The sequence below is a fragment of the Nycticebus coucang genome, chromosome 3 (assembly GCF_027406575.1).
Source record: "Nycticebus coucang isolate mNycCou1 chromosome 3, mNycCou1.pri, whole genome shotgun sequence".
Classification (NCBI taxonomy): Eukaryota; Metazoa; Chordata; class Mammalia; order Primates; family Lorisidae; genus Nycticebus; species Nycticebus coucang.
The window spans coordinates 50801263-50821388 of NC_069782.1; the positions used below are offsets into that span (position 1 = coordinate 50801263).

At 38.2% G+C, this 20126-nt stretch overlaps 2 protein-coding genes across 8 annotated transcripts in view; both read right to left on the bottom strand.

Moving 5' to 3' along the window:
* Positions 1 to 1342, bottom strand: part of TPH2 (tryptophan hydroxylase 2) — a 129646-nt gene extending 128304 nt beyond the window's left edge. The window contains exon 1 of the mRNA XM_053584772.1: positions 1229 to 1342. Coding sequence (XP_053440747.1) covers positions 1229 to 1333 — 105 coding nt within the window. The 5' untranslated portion in view covers positions 1334 to 1342. The remainder of the gene's footprint in view (positions 1 to 1228) is intronic.
* A 12481-nt stretch (positions 1343 to 13823) lies between these two features.
* TBC1D15 (TBC1 domain family member 15) overlaps positions 13824 to 20126 on the bottom strand; it is an 80354-nt gene continuing 74051 nt past the window's right edge. For all 7 annotated transcript variants that reach the window (XM_053583652.1, XM_053583651.1, XM_053583653.1 and 4 more), the window contains 5 exons: positions 19186 to 19285; positions 18704 to 18801; positions 15917 to 16033; positions 15314 to 15400; positions 13824 to 14208 (listed from right to left, as the gene is read on the bottom strand). In XM_053583652.1, coding sequence (XP_053439627.1) covers positions 13987 to 14208; positions 15314 to 15400; positions 15917 to 16033; positions 18704 to 18801; positions 19186 to 19285 — 624 coding nt within the window. In that variant the 3' untranslated portion in view covers positions 13824 to 13986. The remainder of the gene's footprint in view (positions 14209 to 15313; positions 15401 to 15916; positions 16034 to 18703; positions 18802 to 19185; positions 19286 to 20126) is intronic.

The window sequence follows — 20126 nt, forward strand, 5'->3', positions numbered from 1 at the left end:
AGTATGATGCAACCCTGTGGTGGGAGCTACAGTGTTAGAACAGATTATTTCATGATACAGGCTGAATAAGACTTAGTGAATAAACAGATAGTGCAATAAGAAAATACCATTTAATATTTTTAATGACTAGGAACCTGAATACATTTTTGTATTTTTTAAAACAAGCTTCATATGCTTTAAATGAATACCCTTTAATTTCACTGTTTTTGTTAAATGCTATGACTATTACCTCAAATTGGGATCTAAAACTCTGTGAATTGTTACCTTTTTATTCTGTAAATATTTTAAACACTAAAAATTTATTTATTTAAATACTAAAGCAAGTGCATATTACTCTCATTATTTCATCAACTAAACTGAAAAAATAATTGCATAATGTGGAGCACAGGGAAGAGTTTGGAAAGAGCCTGATCTTTCCTTTCAATAACCTGTACCTATAGCCAAGAATAGAAAATAGTGATTCTGTGTCTAAGGACTGGGTGTCGACTGAAGGAGCTGGAGAAGACACAATGGTCTTCTGGGAATATGGACATTCGGTTTAGATTTCTTCTCCCTCTTTCTCCTCTGAATAAATGGCCTTTCAGGATTCTACACATTTTGGGGTTTTTTGGCGTGCATTTATGACATTGATTTCTCTGTCTCTGTCTCTCCTCTTTTTTTAAGAGTGCAGTGGTGTCATCATAGCTCACTACAATCTCACCCAAACTCATGGGCTCAACTGAGCTTCCTGCCTCAGGTTCCTGGGTAACTGGGATGACAGGCATGTGGCCACCTCACCCGCATGCTTTTTTCTTTTTTCCTTTTTTTTTTTTCGTTGTTGTTGCTGTTGTTGAGACAGGGTCTTGCTCTTGCTCAGGCTGATCTCAATCTCCTGGCCCCAAGCAATTCTCTCGCCTTGGCCTCCCTAGGTATTAGGGTTACATGTAGGAACCACCATGTCCTGCCAACCTCTCATTCTTAATGTTCAGGCACTTCTTCAGGCACTATCACTTTCTACTTATAAACACTGAGGAAAGAAAGTTCAGCACGCAGCAATCAGTACACCTGCTTAGCTTTACAATGACAGGAGGGAGACGGGAGGCAGACAGGAGGGAAGCAGAGTGGACAGCTGGTAAAAGAGGAGGAGCCTGAGGTGTGTGCTTCCTCCACAGCAGGTGTTCTCATGGAGAGAAGATGATCACCACCCAAGGAAACAGTCCTTGGAGAGTGCCGTGCACTCAGTACTCACTGCGGAGCTGCCCAGTAGCTGATGCTCTTCGGGCACCGCTGAATCCAAGGAAAACCCTCTCCTTGCCCAGTATTTACTTGAAAACATCATCATTGCCGGCTGCATGGATCCGGATGCAATTTTCCTTCTCTGCAACAGGGGGACTAACGGTGCAGCAGCGAAGCTGGCGGAGGTTCTGCTGTCCACAGCCCTGGTGCTGAAGAGCAGTGCAAATCCTCCCACCCCCGACCTCCTTTATATGCGTGACTGGGCACTGATGGAAGGCTGATTAGAAGGAAACTCATTTCTGGTTGCCGAGGGCCACGATCAGATTACAGACCTGAAGTCTGGAGTTATCTGTGCTCATGGCACGATTTGTTTCATAGGTCGAGTAGCAGTTTGGGCAGGGGTGGTTGAGAATAATACATAAGGGGGTATTTGTACAGGAAATCATCCATCCCTTGACGTTAGCTGTCATCTCTCAAGTCTGCCATGGACAAGTTAACCTCAGTCTTTTAAGTATGTGTGAATTCAAAGATTGTGTGCTTTCTTTACAAAATTAGGAAAATAATGTTTAAAAGATCAGCACTGCTGAATCCTTAAGCCATTTTACATGGGTTTTTAATTTTTAATTTTTATGGGTAAATAGTTGTACATAATTATGGGGTACATATCTTGATACTAGCATTCAATGTGTAATGATCAGATAGGACCATTGGGACAAGCATCACCACAAAGAGTTATTATTTCTTTGTGTGAAGAAGATTCCAATTCCACTCTCCTAGTGATTCTGACATATGCTACAAACTATTATTAATCACAGCCTCTCTGTGTGCTATCTCTTATTCTCCACCCTCTAACCAAGCCCTCGTTATGATAATAAGCACTTTCTGACTGGATGTGTGATGCTTTTGTCCATGTAAATGTGTGTGTGTGACACTTTCATAAAAGGTGTTGCTTCCTAGTCCTGTGATGCCTCTGTGCAGAGTCCTGATCCCGTGAATGTGTTGCAAAGCGAATGTGAGGCTTTGATTCAGCCCCTAACAGACATGTGTAGCTCAGACACTAACTCTAGAATCTTCCTCACTAAGTGAGATGCAAAAGGAAACCAAATGCCTGTATATCAGTCATCCTTTGATGCTCTTGATGGCTGCTGATTTTTTACTCTTCACTTGGAACTAGATCAAACCCAGCATAGATCAATAAATTGATGTGCATAGATCAATAAATGTTCTCACCATTCATACTTTGGAAAGTCATAAAATTCATCATGCCACATGACCAATCTTTTGAAGAATGTGAAACTTTTGACCAAATGTGCTTGTTTGACTGAAAAAATAAACAAACTCTGGGGCTAGTACTGTTTTTCTATATAGAAACAAGACGAAAACATTACAAAACAGGAGTGGATGAACCAATAGTGATTGGAGTCTAATTGCTCCTAGAGTCTCGGTGGGACATAACCATTATTTGGTCATTTAGTTTACATTTTCTCTTAAGACTGGCTCTGATCAGAATATAGGAAAAGCATTTAAATGAGCTGAAGTAAATGAGAATATAATAATAATAGTTAATATGTGTATTATTAATCAATTAGTATTTCCAATTTCTATTCCAAGCACATTCTATGCTCTTTTGTACGTTAAAATTTGATTCATCATCACAAAAAACACTTACAAAATAGCCACTGTTATTTCTATTTTACATATAGAGAAACTCAAACACAGGGAGTTCAATTTAGATAATGTGGCAAAGATTTACACACGTCAAGTGGCCAAGAAAGGATTTAAAGTCAAACAGTCAGGCTCCCAAATCCATGCTCTCAGTCATTACATTCAACAGCTCTATAGCCTCTTGAGTATTCTGAACAAGTAAAAACATGTTAACAAAAGTAGACTCTACGGACCATATACAAATTATTTCAGCTGGAACAAAGTTTTGGAAAATGTATAATTCAACAAATATTTGTTAAGCACTCACTCTCTGTTAGGTGTTGCAACTGAATCCTGGAGATACAAAGATAAATGAGATATTGTGCCTGCCCTCAAGGAGACCACAGTCCAACTGAAAAAAAATACACACAAATGAGTAAGTGAAATAAATTGTGTCAGTTTCTGTACAGAAGATATCAAAGCACAGGGGGCAGAATACTCAATATCACCCTTAGGAATGTCAGCAGAGGCTTCTGGGAAGAGTTGCAAAAACTGAATCTTCATACGTGAGTTTGTTAGTAAGAGGGAATGGGAAATTCTGATAGTAAAAAGATAATTCCAGGTAGATAAAATAACATAAGAAAATATAGATAACTATTGTTGCTCAATAATGACGGAAAGGACAGAAGGAGGAAGAAATTAAAGAAGGAAAAAAGGGAGGGAGGAAAGTAGAGGAGAACGTCCACACTGAAAGCAGCCAATTCTCAGGATGTGAGAGAGTCTACCTAGGAGATGACAACCTGGATTAAACTTCTCACAATGTGAAACAGTCTACCTAGGAGGTGATGACCTGGATTAAACCTCTCGGTATGTGAAATAGTCTAACTAAAGGGTGACGACCTGGATTAAACCTCTCAGGATGTAAAACAGTCTACCTAGCAGACGACAATATAAATTAAACCTCTCGGGATGTGAAACAGTCTACCTAGGAGATGACAACCTGGATTAAACCTCTTGGGATGTGAAATAGTGTACCTAGGAGGTCACGACCTGGATTAAACCTAAGGATGGGAAACAGTCGACCTAGGAGATGATAATCTGGATTGAACATTTCGGGATGTGAAATAGTATACCTAGGAGAAGACAACCCTGATTAAACCTCTCAGGATGTGACACAGTCTACGTAGGAGGTGACGACCTGGATTAAACCCCTCGGGATGTGAAACAGACTACCTAGCAGATGACAATCTGGATTAAAGCACTCGGGATGTGAAACAGTCTACCTAGGAGACAACAACCCCGATTAAACCTCTCAAGATGTGAAACAGTCTACCTAGGTGGTGACGACCTGGATTAAACCTCTCGGGATGTATAAATAAAATCATCAAATAAAATACTTTGATAAGAATTGACTCAAAAAAAAAAAAGAATTGAACAACTTTTTATTTATTTAACTGATAAAATGTAAGAATTAACTTTTTTTTTTTATAAGACAGAGTGTCACTCTGTCATCCTGGGTGGAGTACAGGGCATCATAGCTCACAGCAATCTCAAACTCTTGGGCTCAAGAGATCCTATTGCCTTCAACATCCGAGTAGCTGAGACCACAGGTGTCCACCACAACGTCCAGCTAATTTTTCTATGTTTAGTAGAGAGTGGGTCTTGCTCTTGCTCGGGCTGGTCTCAAACTCCTGAGCTCAAGCAATCCACCTGCTTCAGCCTCCCAGAGTGCAGGGATTGAGCCACCTCACCCAGCCAGAATTCACTCTTAAAGAAACATGGAAGTGCTAAAGAGGAACATGTCAGTTGAGAATTGTGTTTAGTTGGAAGATGGGAAGATAAGGGAAGGTGCACATGGCAAGTGGGGCCTGAAGGGAGAGGGTGAAAAGGCAAATCCCCACCTTCCAAGATAGTAAGTCAATGGTTAATGCCTAAAACTGAGAATCAAAGCAGCCGCAGGCACAGCCATCGCAGCGCTGCCCTCCAGACTAAGATAGTGAGCAGCGCAGCTCAGCGCACAGTGCAGGGCCTAGCGGGGGTGGGGGACAGCTTGGGGCTGGGGAGGAGCAGTTTCTCATCACCACAAACCTTGTTGAAATCATGCACATGTGACATTACAAAAATATAACTTTAAAAATAAATTACACTGCATAAACAGGGCATTGTTTCTTAATAAACCTTTGTTTAAATCTTAGCTCTGCCAATTGCCTAGTTGTGCTTAAGGAGGACACATCACCTCACGTGTCTCGGCCTCCCTTCCTGTAACACACGGGCAGTGATACCCGAACCTCAAAGGACGGTTGTGCTGATTCAACTGCACGTGTTGAAATGCTTACCACAGTGGCTGGCGGATACTGGATGCTTAAAGTGCCTCACTGGCTCTGAAGCCAAAGTGATACCAGTGATTTGGAATGTCTGGCAGAAATTAAAAAGATGTGAGTATCTAGCCTTGAATCAGATGGTTGTCCTTACAATCCATGATAAGAAGAAAGCCAACAGTCATCAGGTGAACCAACAGAATTGGTCTGGAGCGAAAAGTGCGGCTCGGCGCCTGTAGCCAAGTGGTTAGGGCCCTGGCCACATACACCAAAGATGGCAGGTTCGAGTCCACCCCGAGCCTGCTAAACAATGACAACTGCAACCACAAAATAGCCAGGCATTGTAAGGAGGCTGAGGTTGAGGCAAGAGAATCACTTAAGCCCAAGAGTTTGAGGTTGCTGTGAGCTGTGACGCCAAAGCCTTCTACCAAGGGCAACGTAGTGAGACTCTGTCTCAAAAAAAAAAAAAGTTAAAAGTGGCCAGGAAGCAGGAGATGGGCAAGTGTAAAGTGAGATATTGTCAGATGGGGAGCTCTGCAATACAATATCTTACAGGTGGAAAAGGGCTACGTGACTGCAAATGGCCATGATGGGGAACAGCTGAGGTGGGGAGAGGGTGTACACAAAATTAAGGAATTTTTATGTTATGAATCCTCAATGTCTTTGCTGTCACTGAGTATACTAGTGAAAATGAGAGAATTACCATAAGCCAGTCCTTAAATATCTGGAAAACAGAAGTGGATCCTGAGAAGCTGTGGCCCATATAAACAAAGAAACGGAAAAGATAGAAACTAAGAAAACCAAGGAGGTGCTTGCAGCATCCGTGGTTCACAACTGGAAGCAGCCTATCCGCCCATACCATTCCATTTTATAGGCAAAAGATTAGAGACTTCAGAACTCACTCCTCCCTCATCCCCACCATCCCAACTAAATGAGAAGCCAACTGGAAATGAAACTTCATCAAGAGAAAGCTAAGCTTCAGTGATGCCAAGAAATGTAAAAGAAAATGGACTTGAAGTAAGGGAGAATCTGCCAAGCGATGCCTCAACTTACATGGAGAAAGCAGGGGTGACGTTACTGGGGGATGGAGATAATACGACAGTATCAAGATATCTGAAAAGCAAAGGAATGGTGATTGTTTTGAGATTGGGATAAAAAAAAAAGTCTGATTCCTTTTCCTTAAATACTTGCCTTTTTTGGTTTTACGCCATCCTCCAATCTATCAAGTCTGTGTGTCGAGCAAATTTGTTGCAGGCGCTTCTAAGCTCATGTTCAACCAAGCAAGAGAAAGGCTGACATTTATAGCATATAACCAACCTATCACTTTGGCTGGGATTTCTTTTTATTGACATTTGACTCCTAGATCTTACAGGGTATACTTTAGGCTCCTTAGCAGGAACTGTGCGCTATTAATACCAACTACTCCTAATTTCTTCAAATTGACTGTATGAATAGCATACCAAAGTAAGTTTACACCCTGAGGTATTTCTTTGATTTAGTAATTTATCAACAAAAGGAAATAAGCGTGTAATGATTTATTTTTAGAAAACTCAAGTAGGCTCATACATAACACCCTTTTCAAGATAGTCACAATCATTGTGAATAATTAAGGAAGCAGCACTCATCCACCTGCTGGCACTTTAAAATCTACAAATGGATTTTAAAAATAAGGCAGCAGTGTGTGTTTGGGGGGGGGGGGGAAGGCACATAGTTCACTTGGGACATAAGAAGCCCCATCCTCCTTTGAGAGAAAAAGTCTTGTTAGTCATGACAGCCAATGAGTGATGCAGAGGAAAACTTGTGCTCAGATGAAAACTTCCAAACCAGACTGTACTCAAGGGGCTTTCACCCTTTCACCCCCTTGAGTACATCGGCTCATCAGAACAGGTGCCGGTGTTTAAGACACAATGGAAGTGTTATTTATTCCTATTGATTACCATTAAATAGTACACGCCTTCACCCAGAGGGGAAAGAAGAATTCGCAAAGACTAAGTGGATTGGCTGTTTGCATAGAGGTGGTGTCAGCCATCCAGACAGTATAAACTGAAGTGAACTCAAGCAGGACAACTTGGTATCAGAGTCTGACTGAACTGCCCTAATGCTGAAACACCCTAGCATCAATCTGTTCCATAGTAAGATATTCACCGACTGTCAGACACTAATTCCCATACCACTAAAAATACTTAATGCAGACATATCTTAACTGTTTTTAATTTTTTGTGATTGTTGACTTAGATTTCATTAAAAGGTAAAATATGAGATATCTTACACTTGTGTTCTCATTATCATGTTTTTATAATCTTTACTAATGGAGAATGGACAAAAACCAATCACTTTTAAGTCCAAATTGAAGATACTGAAGTGCAAACAGGATAGTGATTTATGGTGGAGTCAGTGAGGCAGTGGCTTGGGTGAAACCAAAATACTCAGTTCAGATTTGAAATAAAAATTACCTTAGTCAATAAGAAAAAAAACCAAAGGGTGCCTCGCGGCTGTATCTGCTGGACAGTATGTTTTGGGAAGAAAAGCAAACCACACAGCTTTAAGATTTAAAAAGAAGGCCTGCGGCACTACCTGTCCGGTTGCCATCAAGCCATCCCAATGGTAACATTTATTAACGGTTAGTCATGCCCGGCACCGTATCAAACACTTCATATGTGCTGCTCACAGCTGAGGAATTATCTCTACCTAAAGATGAGAAACTGAGGACTGAGAGGTGATGGTCACAAAACTAAGAAGCAAATGAACCAAAAATCCACGACTGACTCAAAATCTGTGCTCTCACCCAAAAAGTCTGTTCCACATCTATAGGTACAGTGCACATTTTCTAGTAAGAACATTTCTGTTACACTGGATTTTTCTCTGATATTTGACTCCAGAGCTTATGGGAGAAACATTACATCCTTTACAAGAATATATGGTGACCCAAGCATCCAGATTCCACCCTGAAGCCACCTTGAACTCCTTGAGAAAAAGGCACCTCAAAAAAGTCCAGAACTATCACTTATCAATACAAGTCACATCATTTGTGTTGACACAGGCATGGAAATTAAACTGTGACCAAGAAACTCCAGGTCAGCGACAGCAGGTGATTAAAAAAATAATAATACCTCAGAAAATAAATAAATAAATGAAAAAAAAATAAGTCATGTAAAACCACTACGGTTTTTAAAGGCAAGCTTAACAAGGAAGACTATTTTTTTGTTTTGTTTTTTGAGACAGAGCCTCAAGCTGTCGCCCCTGGTTAGAGTGCGGTGGCATCACAGCTCATAGCAACCTCCAACTCCTGGGTTCAAGCAATTCTGCCTGTGCCTTCCAAGTAGCTGGGACTACAGGCACCCACCACAATGCCCAGCTATGTTTTGGTTGCAGTCATCATTATCGTTTGGAAGACCGAGGCTGGATGCGAACCGCCAGCTCAGGTGTATGTGGCTGGCACCTTAGCTGCTAGAGCCACAGGCACAGAGCCCTATTTTTTTTTTTTTTAATCCAGTGATGCTTTGAGACTAATTGGCCATATTCTCATTCCTTAAATTCCTTCCCCAAAAAGAGATGTGCCTCTGCCATCTCTTCCACCCATGGGTGGACTCAATCTACCCATTCTGTAAATTGTAGTCTATGAAATCCTTCCCAGGTATGAAAATACCAGTGAAAATGAATGCTTTCCCCTCTATCTTCCCTGGTCAATAAAACTCTGGCCAAGTCATACTAAACAGTTTCATTAGTAGCTACCAGGATGTGAACAAAGCTAGTGAGAAACATTAAGTTTCTCCTCCTTTGGGAAGTCTACTAGCCTTTATGCAAAATCCTTAGCTGCTCTGTTAACTAAAGAATAAATATCTGTCCCAAAGTTATTCAGAAATTTACACTGAGCTAAAACTAAGCAATTTTTAGACTTCACTTCTTTACACCCTGACATGTGTAAGAGAACGGTAATCTCGAATTTGTCCTTTGTGGGGAAAGAGGGGGACATATAGGAGCACCTGTGTGTTTAACACAGCATTACTTAAGAGCACAGTAAGTACCTAATTTCACCCAGAAAACTTAACAATTTACTCTTTATATCATCTGTTAACTTCTAATGACCTCCTAGACAGCAAATACAACATTTGACTCATTTTACACTTCATTTAGATAACAAAAAAAGCATGTGCCCAAAATTTTCTTTGGATGCATCCTCCATTCATGTGGCTGACAGCAACTGCAGCGTGTGGTTTAAATGCTGACCCTCATAAGTACATCAATGGCGCTTCCACCAAGAGCAATTTACTCTGCCAAGTGAGTCGCAGACACTCCTGGAAAAACTTCCAGTCCTAACCCAAGCAGGCCATACACTTACAGCCACCTAAAACCAGCTCTATTTGTACTTCTAAGCAGTATACTGGGTCTTGTGTCCCCAAGTGAGTGTGGTGTTGGCAACATCTATTGTGGACCATCACAGCAAAAGTCCATCAAGTTAATATTTGCCTTTTTAATTAAAAAAGCTGAACCAGACTGGCCTGCTCATTGATTAGAGCTAAGCTTACTGGAATGTGTTCTCATCTGTCATCTTTTGCACATAAAGCTATATATACCACGTAGATATTTAAGAGAGAGAGGCATACTTAATAGCTTACCTCCTATCATCATACCATTCCGAACTTACCTACAGAAATTGAAGCACATTAGACAAATACAATATTTCAGATTCCTAATAGTTCTTAGAAGAGACTTCTGATTATAGTAAGTTATTTTTTTACATTGAGCTCATAAACAACAATTTCCTAGGGGATGAAAGAAATGCTTTGGATATCAAAAAAGGGTTGGAGAAGTTATGTCCAGTGTAACTGTTCCCCCACCACTTTTCCCTCTAAGGACAACACACAGTTTTTCTCCTATGTCAGGATGGATAGCCTAATAAGACTCTACTTACAAAAGTGAGAAAAACATTTGTAATTAGACCAATCCTCAACAACCTACAACTAAAATACCCAAGTGTTTTAAGATCACAAAGAGAGAACAGGCCAAGTATGGTTGCATACAAACACAAGTCCAGATAACTCGGCATCAGGTAATGACATGACAGCCTGACGGAAACCTTTCAGATCACTTCAAGTAATTTAATCCTGATCCATGTTCAGAGGGGACACTGAAAGCTTAATTTTCTTCAAAATATAAGACCTGAGGGAAAAATCTACATAAAAGACACTCAGATAGCCGTCATCACTTTTTACTAAAAATGGCAAGCAGAACTAGAGCAAATCCACCTTAGAAAATCAAGAAACTTTTTAAATATGTAAAGACTTGTCTATATGACCACAGATCAGAAGATGAACATACAAAATACGATACATACTGGTAGTTCTCTAACTTCAGGGGGACTCAGGAAATCGCCTCGATGGCTGTTAAAATGCAGACTCCTGATCTCCTTTCCAGAGGGTCTGAAGTGGAACCTGGACGTGTGTTTATAACACAGACCAACACCAACTGTGTTGCTTTCACATCATCACAAAGTCAAAAAAGCCTATGTCAAACCATAGTTTGGGGCCATCCGTGCTATTAACATTTAAAATTAGGACTACCTGAATTTTAACAACTTCAGTACGACATAACATTGCACATATTTTATGTTACAAGGGGGCAGGCAGAGCATCTTGTGAAAACCGAAACAAACCTTTAAAAAGCGAGACTAACAAATTTACCTGAACTGTGTATTTAGCAATTTCAACAGCTCAAGTTTACATAATAGTTGCTTACTGGATTTTGTGGACTGATGGAGACTTTATCTAGCACTATATTATCACTTTCATATCAAAAAGTGTGCTAGAGATTCGTACCATTCCGTAAAAATGGTTTTAGCAAGTATTTAACAATAAACCAAAAGTTCAACTTACTAAATGTATTAAGACTAAGCAGAACTCTCACACTACGTACTAGAAACAACCCCCAAAGCCCCTGCCCAGGAAGAACCAGGAGGACATCAAGATGTTCTGAGCCATTTCCCGCCCGGCAGGAAATGAAAGGCTGGCACCGCTGGGTTTCTCATCAGTTGACTCTTTTTCTGAATAGACTGACTCATTATTAACTGATGAAAGATAACAAACACAATATTAAAAACTAAAATCTAATGGCTCTCCTGCCATGATTGGCAGTTAATGGTCAACTAGAAAAAAAGTTCGTTTGTTTTTCTGGGGGGGAAATGTACTCATGGGACCATTTTGGAACTGCACAACTTTTTGTTTGCAACAGAAGCATCAATTGTAGTTAAATTGTTGCAGAGTCAGAAAATTATCTTTTTCCAGGCAACACTATGCTCATTTCCTCACTGATTAAAAAAAAAAATCAGTTATATATATAAAAGCAGATAAAAACATACAGGCAAAGCAGATAAAAACATACAGCCTTATTCAATATAGTGCTGGGAAAATTGGAGAGCCACACGCAGAAGGACGAACAACACACAGAAATTAACTCAAGATAGACTGAAGACCTAAATGTAACACCTGCTACTGTGAAAACTCTAGAGGGAAACTTAGGAAAAACTCTTCCGGGCACTGTCTCAGGCAAAGAATTTATGACTAAGATTCCAAGAGCAAAAAGAAAAACAAACAGAAATACTCATAAACGGGACTTGATTAAGCTAAAAAGTTTCTGTACAGCAAAAGACATGATGAACAGAGTAAATGGAAAACCTCCAGAACTGGAGAAAATACTTGCAAACTATACATCTGACAAACGATTAACATCCAGAATCTGCAAGGAACTCAAAACCAGTAAGAAAAAAATAAATAGCCCTATTAAAAAGGGGGCAAGAGACCGGACAGTATTGAAAAGATACAGATGCAGCCAACAACCATTAGAAATGCTAAACATCACTAATCATCAGGGAAATGTGGATTCAAACCATAATAAGATACCACCTTCTACTCATTTTTAAAAAGTCAAAAAACAGTAGATATTGGCACAGATACAATGGAAAGGGAACCCTTACCACACTGTTGGTGAGATTAGTATAACCTCTATGGAAAACAGTACGGAGATTCCTCAAAGAACTAAAAATAGACCTACCACTAGCAGGTATCTACCCAAAGGAAAACACCTCATTATGAGAAAAAGACTCATGTACCAGTACATTTACTGCAGCACAATTCAGTTGCCAAGATACAGAATCAACCTAAGTGTCAGCTGACCAGTGGGCACACGTACGTACACACACTGCCAGACACACTCACACCATGGAACACTACTCAGCCATAAAAAGAATGAAGTCACGTCTTTTGCAGCAACTAGGACGGATGTAGAGGCCGTTATCCTAACTGTATCTCAGGAACAGAAAAACAAATGCCAGGTATATATACTTACTTCTAAGGGGTGCTGAATGATGGGTATACACAGTCACTAGACTGGTATAATGAACTCTGCAGACACAGAAGGCAGGAGGGTACAGTAGGGGAGGGATCAGAATTACCTATCACTTGTTGGGAGACGGGTACACTGAAAGCCCTGACTTCACCACTATGTAATTCATCTGTGGGGAAAAAAAAAACAACTGTATCCCCTGTATCTACTGCAATTTAAAAACATAAAAACAAAAAATAAATTGGGGTCATTTTTCCCGTTTTCATAACTCATTCAAATGCTTATTTCATTCACATAAAAATATGAGATGTACTCAGGTCCACCTTGGATATTTTTCTTCTGATAAAGAACTAGCAGACTATTTCTAAGCATAATTTAACTGAAAACACTACTTCAACTTCAAATTTATTTGAATAATATATACAAGAGTTAACAAATCACAATTAAAATGTACTCAGTTATGTTAATTCTACATAACTTAAAATCATGCAATATTGCATGGTAAAAACAGCTTCATTCATATACAAAAAGTATTATTTTGAGACTTGCGATAGTATCTTGAAATTTTTGACATAAGCTTTTTGCAAAGAGTATTTTATAAAAATTTAAAGACCTGATTGATCAGTTAATGCATTATTAGAAAAGATAATAAACATTATTAGTAAAGTGAGCATACAAGCAATTAATTTTAAAATTACACCAGGTACAGGGTTGAATGTAGTCTCATGAAATAAATGCTAAGAAAATAGTTTCGAAAAACATCTCATATTGAAGCCATGTATTAATTTTGGCAAACCAGGTAATATAAATCAATAGTCAAGTTTATTCAGTTAAAGAAAATATGCCTAACCTTTCTTATACTCATAAATAAGTACTTATTTTTATGTACAAGTAAAGAAAAGTTCAATGTAAAATCCACTTTATTATGGTTGAAATAGTTCTTTACACATTAAATTGCATTGATGAAAATGTCCAATTTAAATCACATTCCACCGGCATAAATATTTAAGCTTAGTATTGTAAACGATAGAGAAAAACAAATCCTTTCTTTAAAAATTCATTACTGGATAACAATTTCTTAGCTTTGAACACCATAGAAAGGCTCAACATTTAATTTAATCAACTCAAAACCCACTAAACTTAGATAAACAAGTGTTTTTCAAAGTGCATAATTTCCAACTCATCCACTTGTAATATTTATCCAATTCCAGTTCATCAGCAAGAAAATAAAATGTACTTGGCTATAAAAATACTACGGAATGTTATTGAAAAGGAAAGGCTATTTGGTAGAAGTAACTACAAAAATAATTAGTTTAAATCTTTGTAAAGCTTTAATGCAAGAACATCAGTACATTTTCTTTCCATATACCTTAAAGCATGATCAATACCAAGATTTTAAATTTCCAATTTTCAAGTACTTGAAAAGGAATTTCAAAAAAGTGTCTCTTCAGGAAAAAAGCAAGAAGAATGATCATGCAGGTGTCAGTCTGCTAACATCTGAGGACACTGGTATCTGTGTTGGGCGGCCGTCTCTGGCTCCACTGGTAGTAAGTATGGGCAGGGTGCCACTCGGAAATGTGGACACAGGACAGTGTGTCAAGCCAAAACTTTCATCTTCACCAGTGTCTGAATCTGGTGTTGTAACCTCACTGTCCTGAAGCCCCAGGATCTCAGAGACTGCTTGTGGTAATTCCTAGATATGAAAAAACCAAACACAAAACCATCATTCACTAGAGAGGAAAGATAATCTCAAAGTAATACTTCTATTTAAGACTACATTGATTCCAGAATCTAACACTTGTCTAACAGTCATGTACCCTTCTCACAACTTTCTGATCCACTCCAAATGAAATCCTCACCACCTTTTCCTTTTTGCCTAAGTGGTTCTTAGATACCTTCCAAACTACTTTCCATTCCACCCCAGTACTCCCACAAACAGGGCTTTCTAATATTTGGCATTTATCTCTTTCTCTTAAGAAATTATCTTATTTACACTCTCTCTCTCAGTAAATAAAGCTCCGTAAAAGTAAAAAGTATCTCACTGACATATTTTAGAATACAACAGCTATCAAATAAATAGTTGGAGAACTCAATCAACTGTTTGGATCCATGAAAGAACTACATAAAGACCAAAAAGAATTCTCATAAAATGTAAGCGGCATGTGCCCACAGTCCCAGCCACTCTGGCTGGGCAGGTTGCCTGCGCTTTAGGAGTTTGAGGCCTGCCTGAACAACATGGTGACAGCCAGTCTCTTTAAGTTAAAAAAAGGTAAGTAAAAGAAACCAAAAGCCAAGCAAAAACTCATCAAAAGTATATTTATTTGGCTTGAATTCAGATAACATCAAATTTTTCTTGTTTTTAGAAATAATTAGGAGCCTGACTGACATAAATGAATGACACAGACTAAATACTATTCATTTAATTATTTCTGATTAGCATCTGTCTTTATTTGGAGATAATGCATATTTATTAATAATATGAGCACTTATAGCCTATTCTGTATTTATTAGTTTGGGTAATATATCATTGCTTGGTTAAATTCTGTAGCCTCTTTAATTGTTGTGGAAATATTTTTATTACTTTTACATTTTGCCCTATTATTAAGAGTTTCCTGTCTGGAATAATTAGTCACCTGTTTTCAACTAGTGCTGTGAACCTATCATGGTAAACAGAAGGACAGGCAATGCTTTGCGTCTGCCCTCAACTTGCTAAAACTGCCATTCATCTTCTCAGAAGAAAAATCTTGATCTCGACCCACCAAACAAAAAATCTTGCAAGTATTTCAAACAATTCCTACCTTGCATTTTACCATCTGTAGACAAATTGCTTCTGCCTTGCACAGTGTATCTTCCACATCAATTTTCATGGACAATTCATTGATGTGCTAAAAAGTATCAATAATATAAAATGATCATTGAAACTGAAAGTACTGTTTTATTCTACTAGACAATTTATTACCAGTTATATTTCACTGCAGGTAAAATTCTTAAAAATATTCACATACTACAAATATGGAAGAAATCTAATGTATCTTTATTAGATTATTTCAAGTTTTATAGCTAAGAATAGCTAATAAGCTTATGAAACATGAAACCCAGCAGCTATCTCAAGTCTGTGATCTCAAAGTTTTAAGCAAAAGACAATTATTTTTTCAAATACTGAACTACATAAAAAAGGCCATTTTGTTGAATTTCCTTTCATTCCTAATTAGCCAGGTAAAAATAACTGACCAATATGTATTAGCTAAACTTTCATTCTCAAAGAGTCAGTCTCAGCACCACGTGTTACTGATATGATTACTCAAGAGATTCAATAATGATCTAGGGAAATGTTCTGTATGTCAGAACAACCAAAAGGAGGAAAGAGCCAAAACAAAAAACTAAATTAAAAGAATAACCACCTTAAGTATTTCATTGAAACCATAATGCTTTTCCATTATTTGTTGCTTCTCTGATTCCAGAATAGCACAGCAGAGAAGAAGATGAAAATTTTTGCATGGTAATTCAGTCCACATGACCTATTAAAAAAAAAAACAAAAACAGAATTATTTAGTAAAGTGTATCAATTCTAAAACATTTTCCTCACAGATACAATGCTGAACACTGAATGACTGATAACAAAGCAGAAACTGTCTATTTGGGATAATCCACTGTCTTTCTAGCTATGAAATGAGGGATAGCAGAGTCTCACTTTCAGCTACAAAGTAACCATCACTAAGTTTAACATGCAAGTAAGATATATTCCAAATGTGGCCCTTTAACTACAGCAAGCAAATCACTAAAGCTCACCAATATGACAGATGCTGTGAAGGCACCACAGATTTTAAGTTTAAGGTGTAAGGGTTAGGCACATTTTCAATGTTATTCTCAACCTTTAGTTTCTCACTTGTAAATCTTCAGTCCCTACCCCTCAAAAAGCTAAATCCTAGAAATATAGTAAGATTCAGTTATACAGCACACGGTATTATATAACTCAGAGTATCTCTGATTACGACAAAAATCGAATCAACTACCCAAAATTTATACTCAAGGTCATTTGCAGTGGCTCACTCCTGTCCTCCCAGCACTCTGGGAGGCTGAAGCAGGTGGACTGAGTAAGCTCAGGAGTCCAAGACCAGCCTGATCAAGAGTTAGACTCCCCCCATCTCTACTAAAAATAGAAAAACTAGCCGGGCATTGTAGTAGGTATTTTTAGTCCCTGATACTCAGGAGGCTGAGGCAAGAAGATTGGTCAAGCCCAAAAGTTCATAAGCTACGATACCATGACACTTGACCCAGAGGGACAGACTGAGACCCTGCCTCTTTAAAAAAAAAAAATTATACTCAAATGCATAACACGTTTCATCAACAGCTACACCGCTTCTTACATATAGATCAGCGGTTCTCAACCTGTGGGTTGCGACCCCTTTGGGGGTCGAACGACCCTTTCACAGGAATCACCTAAGACCATCAAAAAACACATATTTTTGCATATATGAAGTAGCAACGAAAATAATTTTATGGTCACTACAACATGAGGAACTGTATTCAAGGGTCACGGCATTAGGAAGGTTGAGAACCGCTGATACAGATAATACTCTCAAATTTAGACCTCAGTTTCCTCCCAGGGTGATGTATGTAATGGTATCTTTCTGACAAACTCACAAACAATACTACTAGAACATACCAGAAATGGTTTTATTGTCTTCAAAAAGAGTAAATTACGTTGAACAATTCTCAAATTAAATCCAATCGTTGAAAGTTTAAATACATGCCATTAAATTCAGTTTTCAATAAAAGTTCCAGTTTATTTGGTAAACAGATGGAGAAGTTATTCTAGCTATGTGGTAATGATAGTCTTAATTCATCCTTTAAAGAAGTTAAGATACTGAAAAACAGTTAAGTATGGTTCAAGGTAGAAGGCATTTGAGTTTTACTTCTAATTTCAAAACAGAGGAAATGAGAACAGGGAAAACATCCTTCAATCAATGTATCTCCTTCTCTAATGGCAACAGAATCATCAACAGCCTAAGAATAGACCCGGCGCCCATAACTCAGTGGGTAGGGCGCCAGCCACATACACTGGAGCAGGCAGGTTCGAATCCAGCCTTGGCCCGCCTAACAACAATGACAACTACAACCAAGAAATAGCTGGGTGCTGTGGCAGGCACCTGTAGTCCCAGCTACTTGGGAGTCTAAGGTAGGAGGATCGCTTAAGCCCAAGAGTTGGAGGTTGCTGTGAGCTGTGATGCCACAGCACTCTACCGAGGGCAACAGCTTGAGACTCTGTCTCAAAGAAAAAAAAAAAAAATAGACTTCCAGCTGTAAAGCCTCAGAGGGTTCCACTATATATGGTTCCACTATATACAGATGTATTTGTCTTTATTATCCAAATGGAGTATCGCCCTATTCTTTCCTTGGGAGAATTTCCATTATCTCTTAGTTTTTATGAAGATGAGGCAGCAAGCAGTCATCACACCAATATTCTACTAAAAAACACAATGACCTGCTGTGAGCAGATACTTAAGAAGAAAATACAAAATGATTTTCTATTTTTTATTCAGAGTATCCCTGGGCTAAAAAATAGGATAGAGAATGTACACCAAAGATGTGATAATGTATTCTCTCTACACCAGACGTAGCAGAGTCTCATAAAGTCACAACTCCCCCCAAAACAACACAGCAGCAAATACTCTAGAGGACTTGTTCTAGGATACCTCTTAGTCCCAAATCTCATAGGGATTGTGATTAGAAGAAAGAAGCTCCAAAATAGGGGGTGGTGGGTAGAGGGAGGGGGATCGGTGGGATCACACCTGTGGTGCATCTTACAGGGCTATTTGCGAAACTTGGTAAATGTAGAATGTAAATGTTTTGGCACAGTAACTGAGATAACGCTGGAAAGGCTATGTTAACCATTGTGATAAAAATGTGTCAAATGGTCTATGAAGCGAGTGTATGATGCCCCATGATCATATCAATGTATAGTTATGATTTAATAAAAAAAAAAAAGAAAGAAACTCCAAAAGAAAATATTCAGCTTGAGATGTGAGATCATTAACTTTTAGGAGGGCCTATAAATCCACCAAAATTTTAGAACATATGTGTCTTAGAAATTTCAGTTCAGCTATTACAGTCCATTTATACTCTACAGAATAAATTGTTTCTTTCCATAATAAACGCAGCATTTGTATAATAATTTAAGAACTTACCTCCCACAATCGAAGAATATCTAGAAAATTAAATTCTCTTTTAAATCTGATTAAAAGCCATCTGAAGCAAAAATAAAGGTATCCGGAGTCCTGAGATTCTATACAAAAGAAAAAAATACAAATACAGCTTACTCTTATGCTAATTATATCAGAATACAGTGACCTTTCTCAAACTCAAATTTTTCTATGCACATTAGCCAATTAGAAGTTCTATATATTTAATTGTCTTCCACCAATTCAAGGAAACATCTCAAATTTGTAGGCTAATTTCTTTTCTTTTTAAAAACCACCAAATAAAAAATACATTTTATGAATCAAATTTTTAAGGCAGAATTATAAAGATAGTTTGGTCCTACACTTTTATTCCTCAGATGAATCAAACAGCAGTAGAGTATATATTTCTTTATTAGAGTGCTTTACTTTTTTTTTTCTGTGCATCACCCTATAATTTGCTGGGAATAGTTTTGATTCACTAAACTTACCTAAGTAACTGCAAAATCCACTGTCCAACAATCGAAGTAAGGTACTCAGCTGAATTAGCTGGGTCTTCATGCCTTGCATTTGTTCTTCAAAATTTTGATGCTTTAAAAGGAAATAACTGTCACCACACAAGTAATATTTAATGAATATTCTACAAAATATAATAACTGGAAACGAAAACATGTCTAAGAATAAAAGTTGGATTTATGCCACATTGGTTATCTTTTTAGCTATGTATTTTTAAAAGGGGATAAAGAGGGAGAATCCTTTGCCTCAAACTAAGAATTATCATTTTCCCTCTATTCATCTGACTTAAATAAAGAAGAATGCAGGCATAGTATGAGTGACTGACTTATTTCTTACAAAGCATAAAAAAGTTGGTGAAAGAACATTTAGGAAATAAACATTCATTAATTTATTTCCATTGTTAAAATTAATTTTAGTTTTAACATGTACTTCATTTTAAAGAATTAATTACTCCTTAGGTTTGATGACATAAGGAAATCTGTAAGATCAAAACTATTTTCATGGGCAGCGCCTGTGGCTCAAGGGGTAGGGCGCCGGTCCCATATGCCGGAGGTGGCGGGTTCAAACCCAGCCCGGCCAAAAACCAAAAAAAAAAAAAAAAACTATTTTCATGAAAATACTAAGGCATTACTTGGATTTCAACAGTTTAATTTTCTCACATGTGCAAAGGCTGTATGACCTATGATACTGCAACAGGCTGACTACAGAGGCAGATACTGAAATCCAGCTGTTTTCTATTAAACTAGACTTTTTTTTTGGCAGGGGCCGGGTTTGAACCTGCCACCTCCGGTATATGGGGCCAGCACCCTACTCCTTGAGCCACAGGTGCTGCCCGTAAACTAGACGTTTTAAAAGGGGAAAATTTATAACAATCCCTCTTCTCAGTAAGTTTTCTTCATTTGGGAAGTTACTTTTC